The 18,246-nt window shown below is 27.1% G+C and overlaps 1 protein-coding gene across 2 annotated transcripts; it reads left to right on the top strand.

Annotated features, from left to right (window-relative positions):
• Positions 1–2,191: 2,191 nt before the first annotated feature.
• On the top strand, positions 2,192–16,338 carry LOC126845920 (elongation of very long chain fatty acids protein 4-like). Of its 2 annotated transcripts, none has more exons than XM_050584956.1 (8): positions 2,192–2,430; positions 11,335–11,453; positions 11,890–12,080; positions 12,907–12,996; positions 13,522–13,578; positions 13,861–13,966; positions 15,663–15,799; positions 15,873–16,335. In XM_050584956.1, the coding sequence occupies exons 2-8, from the start codon at positions 11,366–11,368 to the stop codon at positions 16,047–16,049; spliced, it is 846 nt and encodes a 281-aa protein (XP_050440913.1). In that variant the 5' UTR covers positions 2,192–2,430; positions 11,335–11,365; the 3' UTR covers positions 16,050–16,335. The 2 variants fall into 2 exon arrangements, with proteins under 2 accessions (XP_050440913.1, XP_050440914.1); XM_050584957.1 differs by lacking the exon at positions 2,192–2,430 and adding an exon at positions 10,712–10,817 and having other exon boundaries at positions 15,873–16,338.
• The last annotated feature ends 1,908 nt before the right edge of the window (positions 16,339–18,246 follow it).

The following is an 18,246-nucleotide window of genomic DNA, read 5'->3' as shown; positions in this document are numbered from 1 at the left end:
CAATTTTTTAAAAAAAAATTGTTCCGTTAATATAAACCGGGTTTTTGCCGCATCCACAACTTCCCTCCATCTATTTTTATCAGCAGCTACCTCATCTCCAATGTCCATATCTTTCTTGACTATGTTGACCCATCTTTGCCTTGAACGGCAAAGCGGTCCTTTGCCTTCATGTGTCCATTTTGTGTTTTCTTCGATTATTCTTTTCCGCGCTCTCCACACATGGCCTTACCGATTCAGTCCTTTGCTTTACAGTGTCGCAGTTATATCAGCATCTTCTAGTATATCTCTTATTTTTGGATTAGTCCTCCATCGTTGGAAATAAAGCATCATACTGTATCAGTCTTGTCCAAACCGTAAATTTCTTTTGACAGCTGGCCGTAACTTCACAACACACTAAGAGTTTTGGACTCATTAAATTCAGCGATTTCATCAAGAACCCTCCTCCCTATAAGGATGCAGTGATAGCCACATATATTGCTTGAGCTGCTTTTATTAAATTAAAATAAATTTACGTTCATAACACCTTCGCAGATTGTTTGACTTACTCAATAATTTAGCTAACATAGCGTCAAAGTACTTAAAGCAATAATCACAATACTTAATTAGTTACCAATGTATTTTACGCTATTTTAACATATATTTGTATAATAAACAAGCCGTCCGGACCCGGCATTGCCCGGAATTTAGTTTGCCAGGGCAGAGTAAAATAATTCCCATTCCCACTCCTTCTCCACCCCCATCCCTCATCTCTAATCTCTTATCTCTTATCAGATAACAGCGTGACAGCGTTTTTGTGACACTTTTTTCGGTTATTATGTTTTCCTCTTATTTAAGGGCTCCAGTCCCAGTCCCAGATTCCGTTCCAACGGTTAAAAGCTTGTATTTGAATAATAAATAAAAGTTATTTTAGATTCTAAAACGCACAAAACTTCACTGTTTCTATAAAACAGGTCTGAAGCATTCAGAGCGGTCCATTAACACCTTATGGAATCAATAAAGATTTGGGCAACCGAGCATAACAATCACTATTATAAATCATTTTTCATATGATAATTTTATACTTGTTATACCCGCGGTGTTTTAACACTTGACTGGACGACCTCGACCTCTATTTCTATTATAAACAAAAATTAGTATGATACTATGATGGCATCTAGTCTAAAACAAAATCGCCTTTTATTTCCGGCAGATTTTCAGAACTTCCGGGTCTGTATTACAGAACTGCTTGATTGATAAATTTATTTTTTATAAGAATAAAAAAGTAAAAAGTGGTAGTTTTTAATAAAATGACCAAGTTAAATACAAATAAGTGTAACGTAAGTAATTTGTGAAACAAATTGTTGTACCTTTTATAATAGGTTAGAAATATAACTAAAGATATTTAGATATACATATCTAAACCAAGAGCCGCATTCGAAATATTATTTACTTAATTTGTAACAATGCCGTAGATATACTTTTTGTCCTGATTTTCAATAATTATTAGCTAACATCCACTTTATAATATAATGATACAAATTTACAAATTGACTAATTTTGTAATCATTTTTAAATTACTATAAAGATAAAAGTAATTTTTTTTACTCGTATAATTAAATTAAAAGCCACGAGAAAAACATTAAAAGATTCGGACCTTTTAATCACAATAAAAATTGCATAAAATATGTCAATATCGTAGTCGGGTAATTATTTTAAAGGAAGACACTTAATATTAAAGATGGCATATTGTACATTAGTTCAATTTTTTGAAAACCTGCAATTTACCCCTTATAGGTACTTTTTACCTTGACCATACTTATAATTATTCCTTTTCATCACATATATATTGCATTTAATTCTGATTAAGGTTTGTGTTGAATTTGGTTTTGGAGGGGGTGTTAGGTGTTATGTATAAAAATATAATTCACAGATCGTTACCATAATATCGATTTTGTAATTTGTACACTTGGCTGATACGGCCAAATAATAACTAATAATAGTTAGTATAAACTAACGTATGTAAATCAATAGAGTTATGCCTACGACAAGCAAATCATTTTTTCAAACGCTTTTAGGCATATCTATTTGGAAATAAAATATTTGTAAACAGCCAGCATCAACAAATAATTGGAACTTATACGGTAATGTTGCTCACCTCGAACTCGTGGTGAGCACCGGTTTTTAATGTTATTCGCTCAAAGACCGACTGCGTTAGTCGTTGGACTGCTAAGTAGACAGTTTGCAAACAGTTCGCGGTGCAGTTATTACTATTATATTTTATACTTATGTTTTGAGATTCTTGTTCAGTTTTATGTAACTGATAATATTACCTAAAGTAGCCATCGCGCCAACAGTTACAGGTGACACTTGTCGAACGATTTCAGACGCACAAACCGCTATCGTCTAAGCGTGCATGTGTCTTAGCACCGGTAGACACAGGAACATCGAAAAGTGAGTTAGGAATTTTTCTTAAAATATCTAAATTAAAAGGTATCTTTTTTTTTTTTTTTAAATGACTGCTATTTATTTTATTATTAAACTTTAACACTTGAGAATTTCTTAGAAATATTACGTCTCGATAATAATAATTATATACTGTATTTTACGGTAATAAGGTTAATTATGTAAATATATAAATAATCGTATATAAAACGTTAAAACAACATGCAAAGCTCATTAAACAATGCCTTTAACGAGGGAAATATGCAACATGTATTATTGTTTTAACGAGGAAATCTTAATATTAGAAATTACATAAAAAGGAAAGATAGCAGAGGATAATAAAACGAGAAAAGAGTGTAGAGATTACTCTAAAAAGCTAATAAATAGAAGAACAACGCAAGCAGTCACATTTAGAAAGCCTGTAAATATCAATTTTGTATTTCTGTAAAAAAATAAATTACTCCAATATAGGAAATCACAATTATTAAGTGAACACATAGTTCAGTTCTGTTAAATGAATTATACAAGGCATGACGTATAAACTACAGTATCTGTCCGTTATGTACGTATTTTTTCCTATAATAGTTCCAGAACAATTGATCCTATTAAAAAAACTAATAGTTTTATAATTAACTAATAAAATAATCAACAAATGGATTTTTAATGTTAAGTCTTATAAGTTTTATGTCATATCATTTTAATGTTAAGGTTAAGTAAAGCTAAACTATCTTGTGAGCGAAAAATCTCTCACGTGTGAAAAAAATTAGTTAGAGAAATGTTTTTTAAACTAATTTAAAAACCTAATTTTTTTACAGTTTTCTCCAACGCGACGTTATAAAATAAAATGGTGTGATCTCTAGTCGCTAGTAAAGTGGGCTTAATACCTTATTTTACATTATTTCTCCCAAAAATATATACAGTTTCCACGATTTCAAGAGTTTTCCAAACTCAACTAACTCATAGTCTAAACTCTAAAAACAAACTAAATATTTGATAATTACAACCGTTAGTGATATAATTTAACAGCTTTTTAGACAATATCATGTACTATGTGTTTGGCATTGAATTTAATCCGTAAATCATGTAATCTATAATCGATATGGAATAAGGTTAATTGCAATTAATATTAAAGTAAATTAAAAAAAAATAAACAGTATTAAAGCAGGTTTCTGAAATTCCGTTTTACCAATATTCATTCAAGTATTGAAATGTCCTCATTTTACTCGCTCACACGCTACTAGATTTCTAAGTCGTTTAAGGCCACAGTGCTACACAAAAGTAGTAATTTGTGTAGCCTGGATTGGAAAAAAATTCAATAAAAAAAATATATCGACAGTCAAGTTATTAATTACCAATAGAAATTCCTAGTGTGTTTTTGTTGTTTTTAAGTCCGTAGGCGAACGATCGAATTTTAATTTAAGAAAACATTATAAGTCTTTCTATACTTTAAAAATATTATAAGTAGATATGTAAGGAGTTATCTGTTAGATTCAAAGTATGTAAATGTGTTACATATTCGAATAGACATTATACATATACTGTGTAAACATTACAGGACATTTTTAATATTGAATAACAACGATCACATTTCCAAAATAAATAAAATACAAAATTATGGTGGCGTTTTGTAAATAAATAATAGGAGGAGGGTAAGGACGCTAATCATTTCATAAGTTGTCTATGTTATCTCTCAAAACTTTTCAGACAAAACCAATACAAGAATAAACTCTGTCGATATTATTTTCTAGCATGAGAAAGTTGTTTTGATGATGAATACCGATAACAACATTTATTGTATATCATAGATATATTTTATTAGCAAAATGTACTACTTAATATGTCTGCGCAACGTATATGGAAACATGTTATAGATTGTTTTGCCACATTAATATAAAAATGTACAGATAAACAGTAGTGGTGTATCATAGACGTGATAAAAATTGAGACTGCATGTTAGAAAAGTAGACGGTGAAGTTGTTTGTGTAGAGCAATTAAAGTATGTGGAATTTTAAGATTTCCATAAGCCAGTCGTTTGTCCTTAATTTAGGCTCTCTACAATTTTGAAGCTAATTATTAATGTAACGAACACAGGTATTTGCAAGCCAAAATATAATATGCCGGTTAAATTATACATGCATTGTTATGCATGTTTATTTTATAGTAAACTATCTTGTCCAGTGTTGCATTGGTGTCGTAAAAAAAAAACAAATAAATTAGTGATGAATCTGTTTGTTGTTTGAAGAAAAATTATGTATAAACTAAAGCCTTGAATGCTGTCTTAATATCTTGAAAATAAGTTAACTTGAAAACTGAAGGAAACACATCGTAATACTATTTCAAGCCCAACACTTCCTAGGTGTCATAATGACTGTTATTTCTGAAATTTATATAATGTGTACTTGTATATAATTCCAAAATACATTAGAGTAAAGTACGCATAATTACGACCTCTTGTCACTTTTTCTTGGTCAAATTAAAAATATATCAATATCATAAATAATCATTCCACAGATTTATACAATCAAAACAGTATGTCTTCTCTAGTTGCGTAAAGCGTACTTAGTTGGTCAACCGTGACGTTAGTAAGAAATATTGCGTTGCGCACTTGATGGTCCTTAATAATCGAGTGTGTACTGTACGTGTATAAACAAGACTATTAATTATGTATGTGTGCACGAGTGTGGGAATGCTTACAAAAGAAATTAATTTTATTGAAAATTCATCCATCACTAACTACATTGAACTACACGGATTTCATAAACATTGGTCTGTTATAATTTTGCTAGTAACAAACAATTGGTTGACTGAAAAATTACTAAATATTTGAACTATTACTGTAATCACGTGAATTCCCATAGATTAGAGTAGTCTTCGGATTTATTTAAATATATATTATTTTATAGATAATTTTGAACGTGCAGTAATGTCATGTTCAATATATTTTTAAATCTTAAAATAAATAATCAGGCATAAAATAGTCAGAGAACTTTTTAAGTAATTAATAGTCTAAAAAAATATCTAAATCGTTAACCGATTTACCATAAACTAATGGTCGAATGGAATAAAATAACTATTATTATTAGTCTACAGTTTTTAGTGTAAAATAGTCATTATTAAAGCGGCTCGTTAAATACTCGATATAAACTAGAAGTATGTTAATTGTTAAAATAACGTTTAAAATTCTTATAAAGCGTCAAGTTAGTCAACTCAGTTGCGAGGGGGTCACTGGTTCGAGGCAAACACGTCTTTGTGTTGGTACATATCAAAGTAAATCAAAATAGCTTACATCGATAACGCCATGTTTGTGGTTAGTGTGTCAAACTTTTAAAAATAATTTTATTTTTTATTTCTTAGTATACCGTTTAAAATATATAAACAATCTAAAAGATAAATTAACTTTCAGTTCTTCTATGACATCGTACTTACACTTTATTATTCAGTATTGTAGTTAAATTAAAGGCGATTTATTGAAAACTTGTCTACTTTCAACCATCTGTCGTTAGTCTGATAGTTTATGTTGTGATAATTAAAACCATAAAAGTGTATCCCCATCCTAGGTACAATTTTTGAGCTTGAAGAGTTCTCTGTGTTTCAATAAAAATAATCAGGAAACAGTTTATATAAAATTGACAGTTATACAATTCAATAAATATGCCTTGTTAAATATTATAATATGGATGAATGGAAATTTTCCAAAAATACACAGGATTATGCCGGAAACCCCCATTTTCTTCATGAGGCTCAATAAATTATTTTTTCTTATTCAAAGAAAATACACTTGAGAAACAAACTAATTTTTTTGAATAGTTATAAACATGTATTTTTTTAGCGTATTATTTAATTTTATTAAAAATTAAATTAAAAGTGATCACCTAACAGAATTTAATTATTGCAAATATCAAAATGAATTTTAATCCGAGAGAGAGAGAGAGAGAAGAGAAAGAAAATAAAGTTGTTTAGCCCCATATTTAAAATTATTATCTGGTAAACATAGATTTCTTTCTTGGATATACCAATTATGACGACCAAAATATATGTTATGAAACATAAAGATATTAAACATTGATAATTACAGGTCTAATTGTATTGTGCCATATTTAAAATAAAAAATATGCTAACAAAAAACTAAACTGAATATCATTAAAACACCATCGAGCTTGATATTATGAAAGGTCTGAAATATAAAATACACCTGCACAGTCGTCATCTATAGTTGATGTTTTCCAATAAACCACATGTTTATAGTTAATTATTACATATGTCATTAGGCATTTCGGTGTACGTCATATACCATATTAATTTCACATTATAATACGCAATAAAACTCACTTGACATTTACGTCGTTTAAAATTATCTCTTCTTTACATAGCTAAATTAATAAGAACAAATAACCCAGCAATAAACCACAACAAATCAAGAATCGACCAAGCCAAACTTAAAGGAATAAATCCTGAAATTATCACTCAAATAGAACAACACCAAATTATACCCTGGACAACCAAACAAACAATATCCGAATACTACAGTACAACAACAACATTACCACACAACATAAAAAGAATAATACAAGAAAAAATAGAAATAGAATGGCAAAACATCTGGCAACAATCAAACACAATGCTAAACGAAATAAAAAACAGTATAAAAAGATGGCCTAAAAACAGCATACGTAGTAGGAAAATTGAAGTCATATTAAACAGACTAAGAATTGGACACACAAAACTTACTCATATGTACTTACTAAAAAAAGAAAACAAGCCAGTATGTCAAACCTGCGGCACCTCTCTCACGGTCAAACATGTATTAGTTGAATGTAAAAAATACGAAGACCTCAGAAAAATCAACCAACTGCCTGACGATCTATGGGAAGCTCTGGGTCCATATTCCGACGTCTCCAAAACTGTTAATTTTATCTCTCAATCTGACTTGTATGTACTCGTATAAATAGTATTTATTGTATATATCAAAAGTTATAAAATAAGATAATTGTATTGTATAGCCAATGGTCATTGTAACCGAGGCTTTTGATCAATAATAAAAAAAAAAAAAAACTCACTTGATAACAAATAATTATATTATTTAATTTAGGAATAGCTAAAAACAATGAAACAATGTTCATAACAGGATAATAACTACTGTTCCAGTCCATGGAAATTGTACGAGTAACCTAATTCCCAATGATGTGCAATAGTAACAATGTTAGTACGGTTGTGACGCGTTTTTTGGGTGAGGTACCTATCTAATATATGGATTAGTCAATACCATTAGTTTTATAATACATCATAAAATCAATGCCAATTAATTGAATATAACTATGTTGTTTATACATATTTTATAATTGTACACACTTCATTTTTAGTTTGTTATTTTCTCGTTTACGATTTATTGGTTATTTTAATACAATGTCTATTATGAATACTGTTACTATTAGATTATCCTTATTTTCCTTCTGCTGTTTATTTATAACATTTTGATGAAATTTTCCTTATTAAACTTAATAAGGAATTAGTTGCCAGGCCCATTTAAACAATTAAAATAACGTTTCAAATAAAACTTAAAACCTTTAAAACAAACATAAAATTAAAAAGAGGTATTGTATTTACACTATTTGCATATGTTTCGGTTACTCTCACTGACAAGTCAATCCGTTCAAATAGGAGTAACCGAAAAATATGTAAATAGTGTAAACATGAACAAAAATTTCCAAATTATAAAACAACATCCAAAAATAATACAATTTTAACTTAGTTGTAATAAAAAAAAACGAGTAAGTCGATGCTAGTACTCACAATGGTTATGATTTAAATACCTTATGCGTTTTTGAACTCTAATAAATATAATTAACTCTACCTAATGACATAATATGTAGGTAACTAAGTAATTTACGTCGGCCTATAAGTTAGCGCTTTCTTATCAGTGAAAGGGGGGGGGGGGAAATGCCTTTTTATTTATTCCATCAGAGTTTTACCAAATTATTTTCATCCAAAAACATCATATTAGTATTTAGCACACATGCGAAACACCAATATCATCAATGGCCCTTATAAGTTTCTTATTATCACATTAAAATCACTGTATAATTACAATATCTCATTACATATTTGCCTAGTTAAATAAAGAAATGATCTTGGAAATTAATAAAACTGGTTTTTGGAGACTTGTTGTTTATGCAAAGACGTTGCTAATTTTAATTTTAATTGGCTATACTAAGCCTAAGGTAATAAAATAGTATAAAAACCCATATGCATAGCAGACTATATTTGAACAAATAGTGCTATTCCAAAAATTGAGAACCGAAGATTCAACTTGATGAGTTAATGATTGAGATAATTTCAACTCATATCTCCCGTTCTTGGGGTCTATAATTATAGTTTTATAAGACTTACCTAGTCATCTGATAAATGAATCAGTAAATCTGTTCAAAAAAATACCTTCTCAGCTCCGCATCGATGCTAAAATAAAAACTGTAACAAATTAATATTTTTGTTGTAATTACATTATAACCAATTTAGTTAAGCTGGCAAAAAAACAATAAAAACAAATCTTAATCAAAATTGTATTTAATTGATTAAATTATAAAAAAAAACAAATGAAACAGAACAATTAAATTATATGTATAAATAATAATTATAAATTGTTGGTTGAAGATGTAAAATTAAAACTAAAATCAAAATTTTTATTTAACTAGTTGAGTTAAAGGGAGTTCATAAATTGGGTCCGCGTGTATTACAACTTTAAACTTTACAGTTTGATTTGAACTACCAAATTAAATATTTTCTGGTAGTAAGAACTTAAATGACAATCTATCTCAATCAAAGACGTTTGATATATTTTTTTAAATTTTGTTTATGCACAAAATATAATAAACCGATGATACAGAAGGGTTCGTTGTATGATAAAAATAATAAACTATGGTTAGTGGTCTGGTATACTTTTACCAAAAAAAATGTTGATTTTTTCATTTCTTGACAACGTTTGCTGTTTGACAAAATAGGATTTTGAAAAATAATTATATTCAATTGAACCGTGAATAATAATACATAGAATTCACAGGAATATGGATATTCCTGTGAACACCTACATACCTAAATCCATCTTTCAAGGACTCAGTGTTATGATCTATGAAGCATCGCGGAAAGCCTGCACGAGTATCAGACATTTGACCATGATGCCTAATTATCATACCAGTTTCAAATTATTTGTTGTTTTTTTTACCAAGTATAATATTAATATTTAGTACATTTGAACTCCGGCTATTAAATTTTAACATCAATAAAATAAATATCAACACGCATTAATAAATACGAATTATTTAATAATAGTTTACAGTTTAGTACGAACCTTGATAAAATTAACTAAAATATTAAATGTGCCAATTAAAATACTGTTTTGTTTAAAGATTTATTGGCTTAGAACTGTAAGTTTTTAGTGTTTTACACGTGCACGTGAAAAAAAAATAGGTATATTCAATACTATATACTGTGAAGCATACGCTGAATCATATTCAAACAATATTATTCAAGTTTACGAAATACAAATTAATTTTAATATATTAGTCATTCATAAATTGTTCGTTACAATTTACATCTATAAAAACACTAACTTATGTTTGATTTTTAAGTATAGCGTTAAATACATTATTACAATATTTAGTTTTCTGTAAATTTGTATTTAACATAAATGTCTAAACTGTTTTTGCGCCTTTAATATAAAACAATATATTAAATAATAAATTAATAATATACTAATTATGATATAATATATATTTTTTTAAAATAGAGTATAAAAATGTAAATTTATTCAAAATTAGTACACTGAAAGTAATTTATTTATTAGAAGTAAGACGTTTTTTTAGGCGTATTAAAATTTAGGAGTTATTATTGTTTCTCTTAAAATTTGCATTTTGCAGTACCTTATAAATAAAAAAGTTACTGACCTAAACCGGAAACACAAAATTAACACTTTGGGTCATCGTCAATTGTTAAACGATTTACCGATGTAATCATTTATTTACCTTTCATAATTATTATTAGAACGACAGTTTTCTTACGTATTATTTTTTATTAAATGTTTTGAAATCGAATATGATGGTTATGACTTGTAGGTTATTTTCAAATTTGTAATAAATTGTGTCGGTATATTTATTTATAGCATTGAATTTTCACCTTTTAATATAGCTAACACTAGTTATAATGTTTATATACATTATATATATTTTGTAAACACTTTCTACAAGTACAGTAGTCCTAGTTGTAGCCTACAAAATGTGGTGGAAGGTCAGTGGGAAAATATTTCATTAATTACTGCAATCGCCGTTAATACTTATACTCGTCAGTCCACTATTAATTCTGAACACAGCGATGGACAAATATCGAGGATAGGCGATAATATTTTAGTAAGATCTGTTTTCTACTTATTAAAAATATATACAAAACTGTGTATTCACTAGGTGTTAAATCGTTGTATTTGCTTAACTTTTAAAAATCACATAGAAACTTTGTTTAAAAGACAATGATAATATTTCAATGTTCAATACCTATGTCCTTCGATCTTTTAAAAAAGTTTAAGGAATATTAAGATGTTAGGCAAACAAAAACTTAATCGTTTCTAAAAGCTTACTAGTCATTAAGAATGATTAATAAATGCATAATATCATAGGATTTATTTTTTAAAACTTTTTGTACAAACTAAAAAGAAAAGTATACGCAATTTAAAATTTAGTAGATACAGCTCATTTCAGTTGTGTCATACATATGTGTGTTGCGAACAACATGTGCCATTAAAAAAATGTATTGGTCAGTTAGCAGATCGACTAAATAATAAATCATTTAAAAGCTGTCTCATGTATTGAATAGTTTCAGTTAATAAAATACATTAACATAATTTACATTATTATGCTATTTTGATTTCAGAATAAACGACCGGTAAAGAATAACAGCCAAAATGACGAACGTCACCCAAGAGAGTTTTAACTTTTTGACTGAAACACAAAATAAACTACTAGACCTAGTAAAAAATGAATTAGTATTTGGTTAGTAACAAATTCAAATTAACATTATTAACTCTCAAACATGAAGAAAAAAACTCTAAACTAGAATATATATTTATTTTTTAAATAACTAACAATAATTAACCCATAGGTTTCTTTTTTATTTACAATACAAAAGAATTTCTCTGGTTTCAATTTAACAACTGATCTCTAATTTTAGCAAAACTTTTTTTTAAAACTCATCTGAAACTTTTAACTGATCAATAGTTTATAATAATAGTTCTGACAATAATATTAAAACTATACATTTTACATTTATTTATATTATATCATTACACGCAAAATATTTACTCAAAAAAGTAACGATTTAACTTAACGAGAGTGTAACTTGCGATTTGTATCACACAAAATGTATTATAAATAAATAAGATGACTTTTATTTTTAAAGCGAACGTTAATCTTAATAACTTAATTACAGATGAAGTTGTGGATTCGTGGATGTTCATGAGCACACCATGGCCAGTATTATCGACATTAGTGATTTATTTATTATTTGTACTCAAACTTGGTCCAAAAATAATGGAAAACCGTAAACCTTTTAACATTAAGTACGTGATACTTTTGTATAACCTTATACAAACGGTTTACAACGGCTATCTAGTTTTGTGGGTTAGTATCATATTAGTGCAATAATGCTATAGTTTTGTCAATAATGTATATAACATATACATTTTATGTTCATACATATCAACGCCACAGGTGTCAGAACTGTTTTTTTTTTTGAGAAATTCAAAATGTAAATCGTTACACACCTAAAAGCTCCCGCACATTATGTATGGATATTAAAATCTAGAGATGCATAGTTTGTTTTAGAGAACCTAAAATTTAATTAAAATCACACTTATAATTAAATTATTAATTCCAGTTTCTATGGAATTAAAAAAAATGCACTAATGACACCTGTGCACTGTACCATTGTTATCGTTAACGAGCATGCATATTTTAGTTTGATGTATTGCGAAAAAAGCATGTGTTTTTAAATAGACAGAAGGCGCAGTAAACTGATATAAACATTACAGTGACAATAACATTTATGAATGTCAAATAATGTTAATTTTTGTATTACTAAAAGTAATTTTAGCATATATTCGTAATTATTATTTTAACATTAATTCACGTTATTCATAAATAATAATTACTAAACATTCATCATGTAACTAAAAATTCGTTATGTTGTTTGGTATTGTTTTAATAATTACGCTATACAATAAATTTAAGGTTAAAACCAACATCGAAACTCTAAACAAATTCTGAAATATTATGTTTTCGTGCTTACAAATAATAATTAATATACAAGCTATAACAAATTATTATATATATATATATATATATATATATATATATAATGGTATAAAACTGTTGTATATGTATTATATAAGTAAAATCTAAGGATTAGATCATACCTAAATACATTAATTTTTAATAACATTTATAGTTTTTTATTACACCCGGAGCAGTCACGTATCACTTTAGCCATTTGTGTCACCCTCTCCCGAGAAACCTAAATCAATATCTTATACACGAAGTAAGTTTGTAATATAATATTTTTATTATTTTTTATAGTTATTAGTATAAATCTCTAATTAAATTCAGCCACTAAATTATTCGTTATTTTAAAGTCGTTAATATTTTTATTTATTTCCTGTAGATTGAAATGTCCTCATTTCATAATTAATTGTTTTGTACAATTTAATCTCGATAATTAGATGTTTACTCAGATCTTATGAATAACAATATTCCGTAGAAATGCAAATTTAGTTAATGGACAATATATTTAAACACTTTGATGGATAATTACTATTTATTTCTAATTCTCAATTACAGCTAAATGTAGAAAATGATGACAGACGATTAAATTTATATTTATGTTGATAAACTATAAGGGTTTTATTCATTTTTATTTATTTATTTTTAATTTCTTGTAGTATTGTATTAATTATGTAATATGTATTATTCAAGTAATTTGCCATTAATATCTATTTATTATTTCTTCTTTAATCGTAACATATCAGTCATGTTAATCGTATTTAATTTAGTTTTTATGTTTTAGCTCAACAAAGGATCGTGGTTTTTCTTTTTGTCTAAAGTCATAGATCTACTAGACACAGTAAGTATTTTAATACTATCCTATACAAATTTTAATATTAAAATAAAATATATACTAACAGGGTGTATAACAATGATCTGTCAAAAAAACATTTTAATTGCAGATCATTATGATACATCCTGTAAATATTTAAAGGTTAAACAAACAATACATTTTATAAGAGCAGTGCTAGTTATCGGCATATTGAAAAAGATGTTAATTTAGGTATATTACAAATATTGTTGTCTCAAACAAACAACAATAATCATAAAGTTTTAGCTAACTACCAAATTTTGTTTACAGATATTTTTCGTCCTAAGAAAAAAACAATCGCAAGTATCTTTCCTACACGTTTATCATCATGTTAACATGGTTATCACATGCTGGGCTTACCTAAGGTTTATAAAAGGTAAAACTTTAAACAATACTATTAATCAAGATTATGAAATTATTTTTGCACGAAATATTTTTATTTAGAAAAAAAGCCAGTACAGTGAGGTCGGGGCATAGTGGGGACGGAGGGGTCACAGGTCTACAGATTTTATTATAACTGAAAGTGATAAAATCACTTTTAAATAAACGCTTCGATGCGAATCTGTGGATAGTATGTTAAAACCGGTTATAGCGGTTTAGAAGATATCGTGGGACCAGCAATAATGTACTTAAAATTTAATATTTAGTCTTGTGCAGGGTGAATACGATAAGGATTGATCGTCTGTCTATAAAAATGTACTGTCATAGTTACCCATATATCGTAATTAACTATATAATGAAAATATTTTCATTGCCTGTTATGTTGAATGTCGATTCACTCACACGTAGCAACCTAGAGACTGACTACGGCTAAAGCGTAAATTTACCCTATTTTTGGGGTTTTTCCTTAATAAAAAAAAAATTGACTACAGATTTTTGAGCAAATTGTAAATGTCATAGTTCCATTTTAGATATACCTTTGGCCTAATTTTCAGATCTAAATCTTTGAAACTTTGCTTGAAAAAGTGAAATAAAGAAAACAATTCTATACCTTCTAGAGGAAAGGGTTTATGATATTTTTTTGGTTTGTTAATGTTTATCGATAGTGCTATGTTTGAAAAACAATTCAAATAAATTTGGAACTTTTTCGACTATTTTTAAAAAAGTTATAGAGCATCGTAATTTTAAGTTGAAAAATTTGTAAATTTTTGGGTGTTTTTCTCGATTTTGATGGGGAAGGGGGACTTTTATAAATTTTTGTTCTTTTTAAAGTACCTTCCTGGTATGATTTCTGATCCATAGAGTTGCTACACGAAGAAATCGGTTTAGCGGCTTACGAGATATCGTGGGTCCAGATACAAAAAAAAAAATAAAAAAAAAACACATCATTGTAAAAACAATACTTTCTCAGCTCCGCACCGAAGCTAAAAGTATCTTAATTATAAATACATTTAATAATTTTTGTAGTTTTTAAACCGTTAATTATAATTAATTATTATAGTATTATTTAAATCTTCTGATAAAAATGAACTATAAAACAGAAATCATTATGAAAAATCAGGTCATTTGTTTTTTCTTAATGGTCAAAAATTGCAACACTAAACCTGTTCACTCTTGCCTCTCGAAGGCCTGCGCCTATCACTTTTTATCACAAATAAAACAAAACAAAAATCAAAACAATCCATCCGTTTTTGTTGTACTGATGACAAACCAAAATGTAGATCACACTAATGTAGTTTTAGTTATTTTAAGTTAATTTATAATCTCATTTTCCAAAATTAAAAAAATAATATCTATTACCTATAAATAGAGATGGGTCAATCAGTATTAATATATCATTAATAAATAACTATTAGTCATGTTATACTGTTAGATAATGATTTAAGTTATTGGTTTATTTTGGATATATGAAATAAATTTTGTTTTGTTGAGCCAAATATTTTTTATTAATAAAGGCTATAAAATAAATAAATAAATGTAACAGATTATTAAGTATTAATATAATTTATGTATGTTTATTACGTATTTAATAATTTATATAAAGCGCTGTAAATGTTTACCTAGACAAGAAAACAAAATATTTTTCTTTTAATTATTATTTATACAAATTACAAACATACGATTTTTTACAGGTGAACAGTTGATTTTTGGTGGTATAATCAATTCATTTATTCATACGGTCATGTACAGCTACTACTTTTTATCAGCACTAGGACCTCAAATGCAGAAGTATTTGTGGTGGAAAAAATATTTGACTCGTATGCAAATTGTAAGTTAATAAAAAAACCTATGAAATATTCGACCGCGAATTAAGTATTATGTAAATGTTCTTTTACTTATAGATTCAATTTTTAATGATTATGGTCTACGAAGCAGGTTTATATATGTTTAACTGCAACTTCCCGAGATTGTTTATGCTGTACATCATCGCTGACCTCACGCTGTTTTTGTATTTGTTCTTAATGTTTTACAAAAAAACATATGATATTAGGCAAAAACCAAAACAACATGTACAATAAGATAGTCAAAAATGTAATTTCTGTGATGACTGTTTATACAGTTTGGTTAGACGTTCTAATTTTTACGAATTATTTATCTATTACTTTTTAAACCATACCTGCGCTTTAATTGTTAATAATTTGGTGATATTTTATTTAATAGACGAACAAAAAAAATTACAATGGCTGTCCATCATTTTATTTTATTTATTATTATAAATTATTAAAATACAATTATAGGGTCATTTTAAAATAAGTTAAAAAAATCTACGAATTATTTCACATTATACCTACATACTACCATTTATCAAAACGCATAAAGTAAATAGACTAACTTCAATATTCTGATTATTTATTGTCTTTAATATTTATATCTGTCATAAGTTATTTAGTATATTATGTTTATGGTCTCAGAAAAAAAAATGTATTTGTTTTGTTTAACTATTACATTAAATTTTACATTATTTATATTTATGTTGGTTTATCTTTTTTAAATTGTATTGTACTATTAAATATTTAGATATTGATGTAAATTAGTATTGTCACTTCATAAAAAATAATAGTATAATAATAAACAATTGCCTTTATCAAATTGTAATTATCAAAACTTTTACATTACATAACAATGAAAAATTTAGTTGTTGCGTATAAACTTAATTTTGTTTTATCAATTATTTATTGGTGTATTAAATTATACATAGAATATAGATTTATCTATTACCTAGTATAAATATAACTCGTGTAATTGTTTAAAGAAAAAGTTCATTAACAAAAATCTAACAGCAATGGTCTTGTGAATAAAGTTATGACTACTTTATAATAAATAAATAAGTTTATCAAAATTTGGGGTCATTCGGTAAAGTTTAACAGGTCGCTCAACGGGATTTAATATAAATTTTAGACATTTTTCATTAATTTGCACAATTTGTTGTGAAAACCTAAAACTATATTCAATACTCTCTGAATCTGACGGTTTTGTTCGAATCCCAAGAAGTTACTCTACCGTTTGATGTACATAATAATCTATTAAATCGAAGCTCGTTTAATATAGTTTTATAATAATTTAAATTATTAAATATACGTTTTTTATTATTTCCGAAGTCAAACTCAAAAAAATATTTTTTTAAAATCATAATTTTAGGATATAATCTGAAAAAATACTCTATTAATAATGTATTATTATAAATAATCATTATTAATTGAGTACAATATTAATTAATATTTTTTCCAACTGAACCAACTGATTTTCCGTTTTCCATGGAAATCGGTTTCAACGCGAAGTTCACATAAAATTATTTAACTTTTTCACTTAAATAGACTATGGGGCACAATTTTTGCACAACGTAAAAAAATACGACATGGAACACCCAGGGTTTTCTTAAAACAAAATAAAAAAATGAACAAAAATGACACCTGTTTTGGTAAATGATATTTTTTCGTCAATAATATTTTGTTATTTCAATGTTGTAGTAAAATGATAAGTATGCAAAACAGTTTTAATTTATAAAATACTTTAAATTGAATATAATTTTGGAATTTTATCCTAAAGTTGTGATTAAAAAAAAAATTCTTTTTTTGAGTTTGACTTTGGAAATAATAAAAAAACGTATATTTAATAGTTAAAGTTACTATGAAACCATATTAAACGAGCTTAGATTTTATAGATTATTATATCAAACATTAGAGTAACTTCTTAGACTTCGAACAAAACCGTCAGATTCAGAGAATATTGAATAGTTTTAGTTTTTCACAACGAATTCTGCAAATTAATGAAAAATGCCTAAAATTTATATTAAGTCGTGTTCAGCGACCTGTTAAACTTTACCGAATAACCCCAAATTTTGATAAACTTATTTATTTACTATAAAGATAAATTTTTAGTTGTGGTGCGAAAAAAAAACATTTTATTTTTTGCGCCACCCTAATAGACTCTTTAAAATTTGACTGTATGCAATCCCTTATATATTTACTAGATTTTTATAAAATATTGTTTGTTTTATAAGTACACGCTGGATCTACCATCAAAAAAATGTTCAGATCTCAAATCCAAAAAATACCCAAAAATGTAAAAATAAAATTTTTTTATGTTTTTCAATGTCGTACTACTGTCTATCTATAAATACAAATTACCTATACTATCTGAATTCAATACTGCTTAAAACGAATTATGTCATCTATTTCTCGAAAAGTTGTGGTGTGTGGTGTTTTAAAAATGAAA

The sequence above is a fragment of the Adelges cooleyi genome, unplaced genomic scaffold (assembly GCF_023614345.1).
Source record: "Adelges cooleyi isolate 19-005CV unplaced genomic scaffold, UGA_ACOO_1.1 ACOO_flye_CR_arks_rails_tigmint_CR_PRNA_8, whole genome shotgun sequence".
NCBI lineage: Eukaryota > Metazoa > Arthropoda > Insecta > Hemiptera > Adelgidae > Adelges > Adelges cooleyi.
The sequence above is the reverse complement of the archived record's forward strand: the minus strand, read 5'-3'. Positions and strand labels throughout refer to the sequence as shown.

What these genes read in the sequence shown, in the direction of transcription:
- LOC126845920 (XM_050584957.1), top strand. Translation starts at nt 11,366, where the DNA reads ATGACGAACGTCACCCAAGAGAGTTTTAACTTTTTGACTGAAACACAA. An exon ending in TTACCTAAGGTTTATAAAAG is followed by an intron (nt 13,967 to 15,662) that starts GTAAAACTTTAA and finishes GATTTTTTACAG; the next exon opens with GTGAACAGTTGATTTTTGGT. An exon ending in ATTTGACTCGTATGCAAATT is followed by an intron (nt 15,800 to 15,872) that starts GTAAGTTAATAA and finishes TTTTACTTATAG; the next exon opens with ATTCAATTTTTAATGATTAT.